Source organism: Rhamphochromis longiceps, linkage group LG11, assembly GCF_057381845.1.
Source record: "Rhamphochromis longiceps isolate RC_006_pf linkage group LG11, R_longiceps_female_GT1.1, whole genome shotgun sequence".
NCBI classification, from domain to species: domain Eukaryota; kingdom Metazoa; phylum Chordata; class Actinopteri; order Cichliformes; family Cichlidae; genus Rhamphochromis; species Rhamphochromis longiceps.
In genome coordinates this window covers 1,695,001-1,707,445 of record NC_140567.1, presented here as the reverse complement: position 1 = coordinate 1,707,445, position 12,445 = coordinate 1,695,001, and the positions used below count along the sequence as shown (strand labels likewise).

General features: G+C 42.5%; 1 protein-coding gene across 4 annotated transcripts in view; it reads left to right on the top strand.

Moving 5' to 3' along the window:
* adcy3a (adenylate cyclase 3a) overlaps positions 1–12,445 on the top strand; it is a 63,501-nt gene that overhangs the window by 33,043 nt on the left and 18,013 nt on the right. For all 4 annotated transcript variants that reach the window (XM_085421986.1, XM_085421984.1, XM_085421985.1 and 1 more), the window contains exons 6-12: positions 959–1,086; positions 1,514–1,672; positions 2,895–3,060; positions 3,226–3,345; positions 5,074–5,216; positions 8,958–9,119; positions 9,311–9,398. In XM_085421986.1, coding sequence (XP_085278112.1) covers positions 959–1,086; positions 1,514–1,672; positions 2,895–3,060; positions 3,226–3,345; positions 5,074–5,216; positions 8,958–9,119; positions 9,311–9,398 — 966 coding nt within the window. The remainder of the gene's footprint in view (positions 1–958; positions 1,087–1,513; positions 1,673–2,894; positions 3,061–3,225; positions 3,346–5,073; positions 5,217–8,957; positions 9,120–9,310; positions 9,399–12,445) is intronic.

The following is a 12,445-nucleotide window of genomic DNA, read 5'->3' as shown; positions in this document are numbered from 1 at the left end:
AGTCCAAGTCATGTGACTCGAGTCCACACCTCTGGCACTATTAGACAAAGCTGCTTTTGGCTGTTGCCTTGTTCACACGGGATTGCCACAGTGGGTAGCTGCACATGTTTGATGATTTGGCAGATATCTTCTGCTGGGTGCCCTTGCTGACTCCTCCCAGAATCGAACAGGATTTTGTTTGTTAGGCTAATTCCACTGTGACACTGTGAAAACCATATTTAGAAAATAAACTTTGTTTAGTGAGATCTTTTGGCATTTAACAGGATGTGGGTGCCCTATCTCCAGGCAAGATTTACTGTTCTGTATGCTGTTCATGACTTACAACCTAAACCAAACTCGTGCCAGAGTCCTGTATGTTATCTACAGGTTCTGCATGCTCATGTGCAAATATTTCTCTGTAGAGATCCTGTCTTAATTGGTATGAGGCTGCACCCCAGTTTGTCATCATCTAGGAAGTGCTACTGCATGGCTCCGTACTGGCTGTGAACATGTACCCAGGTTGTGTATGAGCCCAAATGTCAAAGCTTGCATAAGGTTTCACCAGTCTGGAACTAATTTTATGGGTATCTGCGTGACAGTAGAGCTCTATCCTTCTAGGTTGCCTAGCTTAATATGTTAGCATTAATAATATGCCAATAATGTTCACAGTCCCCTAAACACCATATAGTGTACTATCATAGATCAAAGTGCTTTTTTGCATTATTTCTTATTAAAATTAGTAACAGGAGTAGCTTAATGCCCAAGATTAAGCTTAGCCTATGAGGAAATGAAGTAAAAAGACAGCCTGTGTGCTCGCCTCCATCCAGTCTGTGCTAACTGCCATCCATTGCATGTATGTGTTTCTAGCAGTTTAACCCATTGCTGTTGTTAGACCTGCTAAGAAGACAGCTGGACAGCGAGCTCGTGATTTATGTCCGATCTTGATCCACTGTCTGACTAAAACAGACCTGCCTTTCAGAAATACCACCAGCTAAGGATCAAGATCCTGGGAGACTGCTACTACTGTATCTGTGGGCTGCCGGACTACAGGGACGACCACGCCGCCTGCTCTATCATGATGGGCCTGGCCATGGTGGAGGCCATTTCGTGAGTATGAATGAGCACGCGTGAGGAGGGGTGGCCTGGGATAACTGCCTGATTCTAAGCTTTTCCAAAGATCAGACAGTTTCATCTACGTTATTATGGGATGTAGTGGGTTAGTCATTCTGTCCACAGTGTGGGATTGATCACACTGATGGACTCTTATTGACTTTTTGTGGATTGTAGCTGTGATGTAACAATGAGAGGTCATTAAACACAAATTGATTGTGATCCATCATGTTGGTCAGGCTCCAGAACATTGCTGTGCACGGATGGATGGCGTTTAGTGGCACGCCAGAGACGCTGTTTCCTGTATTGCTGGAATGTTTTTCTTCTTTTGTGGTAATCAGGCTTTGAGACAGCTTGATTATTACTCCAAAAAATGCTACCTGTGCTTTGTTTTTAACGCTGCTGCTTTCTGAACTGACCACAGGTATGTCCGAGAGAAAACCCAGACAGATGTGGACATGCGTGTTGGAGTGCACAGTGGTACGGTCCTGGGAGGAGTGCTGGGCCAGAAACGTTGGCAGTATGATGTTTGGTCCACAGATGTCACAGTGGCCAATAAAATGGAGGCTGGAGGGATCCCAGGGTGAGAACATCAGCTTCACACTACAGCGTAGTTGCATTGATCAATACTGATTGGACTGTGTTTCTCACATGGTGCCATTTTCCTTATTTCTCCTTCGATGTGAGTGTTTTCATGTGTCGGCTCATGTAAATAACATGCACAAAGTAGATGTGCTGCGTTTTAGTTTTTAGGTCACTGGAGATGTGAATAAAGTTCTTACTCTGAACCAAACATTTATATCATGTTTTTGTCTGTATCAGCTACTTGGTGTGTTTCAGAGAAGAGTCGCTGGACTATTCCCAGCCAGAAACAAATGATGCTGACGCTGCATGAATTGGCTAAGAGATCTGAAACTGAACCTGAAACTAAAGACACTCACTGTTACCTAATTAAACCACTTTTGCCTTTAAAACTGACAGAACGATTCAACACGGTGCTGCTAACATTCCTCAGAGACTTTGGTCCTTAGCTTACATGTTGTGTTGACGCGACCTGCTGCCTCGCTGTAAGCTTTCTGGTCATGTTTTCACCCAGAGCACTGATGCTCACTGGATATTTCCTCTGTTCTGGCCTCCCTCTGTAAACACTCGGGAGAAGTGATTCCAGTAGATCAGTCAGTCTGACACCAACAACTTTAAAGTCACTTAAATCGTCTTTTTTCTGATTCTTGCTTTGAACTTCATCACGTCGTCTCCACCATGTCTACATGTCTAAATTGAGTTGCTACCATGTGATCGATTAATGGTCTGATTCTTCTGGCTCTCTGCACCTTAATTGGATATTTCTCTGTTTTTTGTATCACCAGCTTCACAGCAGCTTGGTGCTCTCTTGTGGTTATTTTGGTTGAAACTGAATGTCAGTGATATGTTTTTTCATACTGTTTTTTTTTAACATTTATAATTGGAAGTTATATTATTATATTCATACGTTTAAAAAAGCTGTCATGATTTCCTCCCAATAACCGGATAAGAAGACGAATCTGTTGCTGTGAACCTCACCATCAAATGTTTTACTTTAAACTGCTTTAATTCTTTGTGGTTTTTGTGTTATTATCACAAGTTTAGGCTTTAAATGTTGTGCATATATTTACATTCAGTGTGTATTGATATTTTAGATTGGGGAAATAAATGCATAACCCAAAATACTCATACACAAAGCGTCACTTTGCACAGCACTTAATGTGGAAGTACAGTTGGTAGAACAATGGCCCGTGTAATCTGCGCCACCTTGTATGTGTGTACAGCCGTGTGCACATCTCACAAAGCACCATGGAGTGTCTTCATGGTGAGTTTGATGTGGAGCCGGGGAATGGCGGTGACCGCTGTGACTACCTGAGGGAGAGAGGCATAGACACCTACCTGGTGGTTGTTCCAAAAGCACCTGTGGGAAAGAATGGCATTAACAGCGTCGTAAGTAAAACGCTCCATACTGCTCTGCAAGTATTTCTATAGTCAGCGTTTACATGTTGTGAATGTGTTGCTGTATGTCGAACATCCACAATGCATGATACAAACAAAAGTCCTTCAGTTCCTCATAATAAACTCAGCACTTGCTGTTTGCTTGTTTCACATTAGAAACTGTCCGTAACCTCGTCCAATGGAAATTCCCCTCTGCTGATCAACACCACAGACTGTAATGGCAGTGTTCACACAGCCTGCACCACACCAGAGGAACCAGAGGAGCTGGACACAAGGGTAACCAAAGAGATGGTGTTTTCTCTAGGGCTGGGTTTTGATTATCGATTCATTGATTAAAATCGATTCTGGCTTGGATAACATGATATTGATTCATTAAAATCCTGAATCAATTTTTAATATGAATTTATTTTGCCCGAAACACCAGAATCTCAGGTTAAACCTCACAAAATTTCAACAACCACCAAACAGCTGAAACAGTAAATGAGAGCAGGAACACGGCTTCTGCACAAAGACGTAAACACAAAGCGCGAAGCCGCCGACGCATCAGGATTAGTGAGATGTGACTTTCTCACCCGACGACACGGACGCGGACACGCCGCCGGGGCTGAAAGCCGACAGCTCGCTGATTTTGAAGCGTCGGCGGGCGCTTTGTGTTTACGTCCTTTTGGCGCTGATTCAGAAGCTGCAGGTTTGATCTCTCTCCAAACAACATTGACTGAACCAGCAGACAAAGAAGATCCAAACTAGCTTCACATAAACATCGTCACGAATTTCCTCCGACTTTTGTTGTTTTGCTTCCACCAGGATAAACACTTCATGTAGAGCTCTCTCTCTCTCTCGCTCTCTCTACATCGATAATCAAAACCCACCCTTACTGACTACCCACCAGTCTACGCTGTCGCCCGCTGTTTGTTTTTGTTTTTTTACTTCCGACACGAGAGCCTCATTTCTGCTGTTCATTACTGAACAAACGTAAACAAATTATGCAAAATTGCAAAACGCTCAGCTGTGTCTCCAATCAAACCGCTGTAACTTTGCTCTGCTTCACTTTGTTTTTGATCTACTGCACAATATTTTTAAGGTCATCTGCTATAAAAACCCAGACCAGGAAAACCGCCTTCATGTTTTTCTGTTTTATGCTCAGTTACTTTGACACAAAGGCCTCTGCTGTGACGCTCACACCTCTGATAGTCTGGTGTCAGCTTCCTTTTTATCGATCTAAAAATATAGATATGTACTGATAAGTGATCAGAATTATAATATTATAATGAATAATAAATATTGTAAATAAATTATAATATTTATATTTATAATATTTCTCAGGCAAAATTTCTCCGATTCAAATCGAATCGATTCTAGAAATCAGTGACGATACCCAGCCCTGGTTTTCACACATTAACAGGTGCCTGAAAGTCCTTCATCACACAGTGCTGCTTTTTTTCCTGTCCTTGTCTGTTCTGATTGTGCCACACTTTGGCATTCTCATTCCCATTTTGCATTAGCGTGGCTGTAGCTCATCGGAAGATGACCTGAAGGTCGTCACTTACCCGAGCAAAGACCACAACATCACCATATCACCAGCTGGCACGGGAAGGTGCACCGTTGTTCTAAACACACACAAAAATTACTACACTCCTCAGTGACAACAGTACCTATAGACCAAACAGCCACTTCATAATCACATGGGACAACATAGAAGAGCCACCTCCACGGGACAAGACTCTGTCTGCATCTAAAGGTCAAAGGTCACCCTTTTGACGATGTCAGTGCTCACATTTTGGACAGAGAAGACAGATGGTTTAAAAGAGAAGTGAAAGAACACCGGCACTCGGGGCCTGGAGTTGCCCACCCCTGCTCTAGATCCTCCAGAATTAACCTCATTTTTTCCAGCATGCTTTGCTTATCTATTTAGTTAGTCTATACTTGTGAACTGGATAAAGAGCAGACTCCCATTTTATGAGGAGGCAAGAAATCCTAAACTGTACTCTAACCTTTGGATTGCAGGTGGTGAACCCATCGTTTCCTAATCCCCGAAGGAGGCTGAGGCTGCGGGACCTGGCTGAACGGGTGATTGATGCTCAGGAGAATGAACAGGAGCTCAACAAACTCCTTAATGAAGCTCTGCTGGAGAGAGAAACGGTTCAAGCGTAAGTGAATAGCCTCACATCACTGTGACGGTGCCGATCAGCGATACTGGTTTCTTGTTTCTTGGGGTGGCTGTAGCTCAGGAGGTAGAGCTGGTCACCTACTGATCGGAAGTAGGTGACCTGTGGGTCGATCCCTGGCTCCTCCAGTCTACATGTCAAGTATCCTTGGGCAAGATACTAACCCCAAGTTGCTCTCCAATGCAATGTGTGTGAATGTAGTTAGAAAGCAATCCGGTCGTTCAGTCTGACGTCACTAGCCGTGTCTGGGCCTAAACTCCGCTGCAGGTCCATATATCAAACATCACTGTGGCATTACTGAGAGTTGAAAAACTGTCTAAAGTCTTTCATCTTTAATAAAATGATCAGCGTTCTGCTCTACCAGGTGTAACAATTGAGTTTAACATCCAGGCATCCATGAAAACGGAATTTATGACATTTAACGGAGTTAGAAGTTAGCAGGAAGTTAGCTCGCTAGCTTCTATCTAAATACAATATAGCATGTCCTGACTGCGGGGTTTTGGAAACAAATTAAAACGTACAGCTCTGCTATCACTTCCAGCATAAATGAAGACAGAAAACTAAACAGCAGTGACGTTTGTAGGGTTACTGAAGTTTGGCTAGCTGGTATATAATGATGTGCTACGTGACCGCTAGCGACACAGCTATGTTAGCATAATATAAACAAGCTAACTTTTTTTCCACTCGATAAAAGTTAACGTGAGTGTTCTCGGTGGTCAGGAACAAATGTAATCGCATGGCAGGATGCTGTAAAAGGACCAAACTTCAGCCAGGAGAACAATACGAGGTTAGTCATTCATATACTGCTGCATGGGCTGGGCTGTAGCTACATCCTAAGGTTTTAAAAACTGAGCTTAAATAAATGATTAGCGGTAATAAAGGGAGGTCAACAGTGATCACTGACTGTTTTAGGAGCTTTTTGAGATCAAATAGAAGAAAATACATAACATTAAACATGTTAACAACACAAAAGCCATATTAAACGCAGACTACTTTAGACCCGGAAGTAGGATTCATCACGTCATCACTTAACAACCGGATGAGTTGCCTTTTTTGCCATGATGCCAGGTCTCTCTTGAAAATTAGATTTTTAATCTCAATGAGATTTTTTACCTGGATAAATAAAGGACTAATAATAAGTACAGAGAAAGTGCTTGTGAGAATGGGTGTGAATGTGGCATGTTGAGTACTTCGGCAGAGTAGAGAAGCGCTATAGAAGAATCAGTCCATTTACCATTTGTTATGCTGCTGGTGCTTCAGTGGGTTATCACTGAGTGAGGGGTTGACAGGTTGACTGTTGGTACTTTTAAATGTCTCCACACCGACAATACCATTTACAGCTTTTTGCTGTTTTCATAAATATTACACATGACATCTTTGTCACTTATCTTCCACTCTTTGTGGAAGATAAAAGGTTATGGTTAGGCTGTGGTGGTCAGTCACCAACACAGTGAATCCTGGGTTCAGTCTACTTCAGGCCATAGTTTTTTGGTGGCATTTTTTTCCTTCCTCATTACTTTTTTCTCATTAGTTTTGCATTTCGCAAGGTCAGTGTCAGTATTGGTGGCATGAGGCGATACCTGCACCCTATAGAGGTTGCACAGGTAGTCCAACTCACCCAGATGACACATCAATACATCCCATTGCCAGAACGTTTGTGGAATCTCCAGCCACGTAGGACATTCCAAGATAACGGCAGTTACTCTTGGACAGGGCGGCAGAAAATGATTAACCCATCAGCAGGACCGATGTCTGAGATACCTGAAGTCCTGACATTCCCTTCTGGGCTGTCACTGCAACGGATCACGGTTGATCGGTAATCCGAACCGATCCCACTCCACGGTTCGGCAGCACGTGATCTGAAGATTCAAAAAAGAAGAAAAAAAAGTATGTGTATGGTGGCGTGCTGGGTCTGTCAAGCGATACTTATGGCCAGCGCTAGCGGTCCAAGTGGAGGAGCAGAGGCATTTAAGCAGCCCTTTGCTGCCCAACCCGACCGGGCTAAAGCTATTACAGAAGCTACTGGGGTGTTTAGCTGCAGACGGGAGGCCGTATTCTGTTGTGCAAAACAAGGTTTAAACTATGATGAACGTGCTTGAGCCACGCTATGATATCTCGTTGCGCGTCCACTTCAGTGACAAGATCGTTCCAAGCATGTATGAGCAGGAGATTTTTACATTTATGGCTGAACTGATCCAGGCATCTTCTGTTGCCCAACTACAAATGACAGCTCAAAGCCCTGTACTGCCCTATATTGCACCTTAATTTGTTTTTATATAACTGTGTGGAGTGAATCTTGGGTTGAATGTTTTTAATAGGCAAAAAATACTTAAATAAGTAAATGTTAAAATTTTGTCCTTTTTTCTGTTTGTGCTGATCCGAAAATCGATTTGATCCGTGACTTAAAACCGTGATCCGATTCAAACCGTGAGACTTTTGATCCGTTGCACCACTAGTCGCTGCCTGGCACTGTGGAGCCAGAGTGACATCTGCCATAGGCTATCCCAACTGTCTTAGAGCGAGAGGCAGGGTACACCCTGGAGGGGTTGCCAGTCTATCGCAGGGCTAACACACAGAGACAAGCAACCATTCATACTCACACCTATGGGCAAATTAGAGCTACCAATAAAACCCAAGCCCAATAACTGCATGTCTGTGGGAGAACCCACGCAAACATGACGAGAACATGCAAACTCCACACAGAAAGACAGCAACCTGATGGTGGACTTGAACTCAGGACCTTCTTGCTGTGAGGCAACAGTGCTAACCACTGTGCCACTTAAGTTATTCTGATTCTGATTAATTACTAAAGCTTAGCTTTGACATCTAGCAATAGCCACAAATATGAAACAACAAGCTAGTTTTATAACACACAGGTAGCAGTATTGCAACAACGCTCTAAAAGTAAATAAAAGTGTACTATAGTGTAATAGATATTCGTGAAAACCAGGAAAACCCATCATCCTGGACTACAGTAACGGCTGCATCAGTACAAAGTTAAGTAAGCTGTTATGATCTTGACAGGAAAGAAAACAAGCATGCCTGGTGTGGGGTCATTGGCTATTATAAGGGGGTTGAGGAACACCATGTCCTTGAAGTTGTTGTCTGGTTTGGACAGATGTTGTAGTGGAGCTTCCATGATTGGTCACATCAGAGAGTGTTTCCCACTGTGAGATACCAAGTGAGCTTTGAAAGGGAACCATCAGTTGAGTTTCAGTTAAATTCCATTATGTGTTTTTGAAGTGGTAGTTTAATTTTTTGAGCAGTATATTTAATAATCTTTAACCTTCCAATCTTGTATCCACATGTGGGAAAAGTGGAGCCAGTGATCAAACCAAATCTCTGATTGAAGTTCAAGTAGGCAGCAGAGATTTCCTTTTCTTGCTCGTGGTATAATATGTTATAGTGTTTGTTTGCAAATTGGCAAACTCCAACTCTTACTCTAAACAAACACACCTGTCTTAAAATACCATAAATAAGACGTAATCAGTCCATGTTGTCATTGGTGTTGTTTGGTTACTGGCGTGACCCTGGTTCTCTGAAAATCAAGCGCGGTATCTCACTAAGGCAACCACATTCTGGCGTGACCAATCATGGAAGCTCCACCTCCACCGCGCCTGCCCAGGTCAGACCATTCACTTCAATCGCTTCACTTCCATAAAATGTTAATAATGTTACAACCAGTGTGCTGCATTCACTGTCACTAAGCTTGTTGTTCCTCAGTCTGAAGGGGAAACACACCAACAAGCTGTCCCTCAGGTTTGTGGATCCAGAGCTGGAAACACGTTTCTCTGTGGAGAAGGAGAAACAGAGCGGGGCTGCCTTCTGCTGCTCCTGTGTGGTTCTGCTCTTTACTGCAGTGATGGAGGCGCTCATAGACCCCTGGTGAGTTCACAGGTCTGTTTTACTCATTCACATTTTGGGCAGGATGGTTTATATCACCTACTCTCCTAAGAACAAAAGAAAATGAAAGCAAAAGTAAGCCTACACACTTTGGCAGTGTAAACTGGAAGTCATAACTGTAATAATAATAACTCACTAATTACTCTCCACTACGTTCACGTGTTCTGGAACAGGCTGATTGCAAACTACATCACCTTTGCAGTGGGGGAGGTCTTACTGCTCATCCTGACCATTTGTTCTCTGGCTGCCATCTTCCCCAGAGTGAGTTATAACACATTCTTAGACTTCATTTACAATGTGATTAGGAGGATTTTCTTTTCTTTTACAACCTTGTTCAGATACAGAATCGATTAAACACACGCTGAATTTGTTTCGTTAAATTTTTACAAGCAAGTGGTGGGATCGTTTGGATATATGTAACCTCTCAGCGACTTATGGGTAGGGATGGGTACCGGTGTCCGGTGCCATGATGGCACCGGTTCTGACATAAACGGTAGTAACCAGACCGAAAAGCAGTGCACATTTCGGTGCTTTATTTCGGTGCTTTTTTTTTCCTGAGCTGTGATACACTTCTAGCCAATCATTTTACGTTTCCGAGGATAGTAGGCGGGGCCAGGTACGTGCGTTCTTTTAGAGCAGAGCTACAGATTAAAAATGTCCAAGGCGAAGCGGTCAAAAGTCTGGCTGTACTTCACAGCAAAAGATGCAAACTCAGCAGCAACAAGTGCTTTAAGCTGATACTGTGATACTGTCAAAGGAAGTAACACCAAGAATCCGATGAAACACCTGGCGACGCATAGCGTTTTCTTTTTAAAGCCCAGCAATGCGCCGTATTTGATAGCTTGCTGCAAGACCTCACACCGAGCGCATCTACTGTGCGTGGGTTGCCTGTTATCTGACCCGGAGTTAGCAACATCCCCCAAAAACCCCGAAGAGGAGAGTCCTGGCCCCTAGCCCTGCCAGTGTAGCAGAAATGATGAGGATGATGATGCAGCAGCAGCCGTTCTTCTCTGCGTGAGTAGCTTAATGTTCGTGTGTAATTTATGTTGAGTAGGCTAACCACGTTATTACATTAATGCATGTAAGGTGAACTAGCAAACATCATCATAGCTACATGCTGCTGTCTTCTTGTGTGATGGCAGATACTCCCTTCACCCTGGTCAAAAAGGCTAAAATGACCAAAGAAAAAGTGGAAAACAGTTAAACATGAGAGGTTTAGGACAAAGTTTGTGTTTTTTCCATTGTTTAAGCACTGCTTCCAGCCAAGAGTGATACCATATATGCCCCATAGCTGCAGAAAAGGCTAACATTGTTATTTTTTTACAAAAAACAGCTGAACATGAGAGGTTTTTGGACCAATTTTGTGTTCTCCATTCTTTAAGCACCGGTTTGAGCACTGGCACCGTTTCAAAAGTACCGGTTTGGCACCGGTATCGGATAAAACCTAAACGATACCCATCCCTACTTATGGGTCATTGCCTTCTTCTCTCACTGTGCTCACAGTCAATCCTCTGGAAAGCACCAGTGGCATTTTCTCTCACACAGAGTTGTCCACATATTGTCACAGTATTGGGGCTATGCTAATGTTGGAAATCATGTTAACAAAGTGTTACTACTGATTTTTAATTGCTAACACGGTATGGAAAATGTATCAGTTATTTGTCTTCATAAAGTTGTAACTAATGTGTTGTTTAGTTTCCCTTTAGCTCGCTCTGGTTACGTTTAGGTCCTAAAAGTACTTTGTTAGGTTTAGGAAAAGATTATCACTTGAGTTAAAATCCAAGTTTCCCATTGTCCAAAGATATTGGATGATAAGCTAATTGGTGACTCTAATTGGCCATTGATGTGAGACAGAAACAAGTTTCCACTAAATGTGGTCCCAAATGTGCAAATCATGCATCGGCTCTTCAAATGTTTTAAACTCAGACCTACAATTCTAAAAGTTTGTTTTGGAGGTTTTGGGCTTTTCCCATATAGACAGTGTCTCATCTGCTGCAGTCTTTACTGTACCCTCCCCTCACACAGCCCAGTTTTTCACACACAAAAACACCTACTAGACAAATAAGTTGAGGAGAAACAACGTTCTCTGCAAATGTGGTGACATTACACAGATTTAAAACATTTTCCTCCCGTATCGTTCATTTCACGAGTCAGTATAACTGCTACTCTCAAACACCTCTATGATTGTATCACTTACATGCGTCTCCTGTAGAGTCACAAATAGAGAAATGGGTAGAGAGAGATTATACTGAGAGTTCAGAGGAGCTGAAACAATAGATATGAAATGACTAAAATAAGGACCAACCTTGAAAATTATTCCTTTTTTTTGCTTTTTAAATTTAGATGATAGTGGGTGCAGTGATGTTACGTTATATACAAAGATTATGTTTGTTTATTGATATCAAAAAGCTAATTAACAACCAGTTAATATGCAGCTAACAACAGAAAAAGGAAAAATGTTTACAAAACTGTCTTAATTCAATTTTGACATGTAATTCAGGTAAGTAAGTTTAATACTTAAGACCAGGGTTAAAGTTTAAGTCACATGTGCCTGCCATGTACTGGATAAATATGTGATCTTCTGAAGTCATGGAAAAAAGCCGTGTGTTTATCATAGAGTACTTTTTCAGGCAGTACTTTTGATCCTCCCTCTTCATGGAAATTTAGATGTATTGATATTTTGCAGTCGGGTGAATATTGACAGCTGATGTCACGGCCTCCGCTCAGCTCAGGGCTGCAGCACACACTGATTACACGGACCGAGAACTGCAAGGTCACTGTAAACACTGCATGTAGCTCTGCAGGACTTATCAGTGCTACATCCAATATAACAACGTCCTAGGCCTGCAGTGTCCGTTTAAAGAGGCTAAATATGTGGTCATCTTTACTCCAGAAAGATAAACATAGGTGAGAGGATTAATGATGCCCGGGCTCACAGTTCTGGTGTTGTGAAAGGCTTCGAGACACCTAAAAGCGTCTGTCATGTTAAAACCCATCCATGCAGCTGTGTACAGCTGCTTTTGTCAGATAGTGTGTGTCAATTCAGCGACTTCCCCGAGTACACTTTCATGTAGTATACAATGTACACTATGCTGTTACTGTGTAGTAATGTGAATTTTAACACTGTAGCGCTATCTCAGATCAGAGTTGTGCTGCAGCTCTGTGTACCTCAACCATGAATTATTACCCAAAGCAAAGCCTAAATGTTTGACACATGAGAAGTTTTTCTTTTAACCTTTCACACATCTGTGACCAAAAGAAACAATAATCACACATTATGTTGTTTGTCTCAGCCACAGTGACAGTAT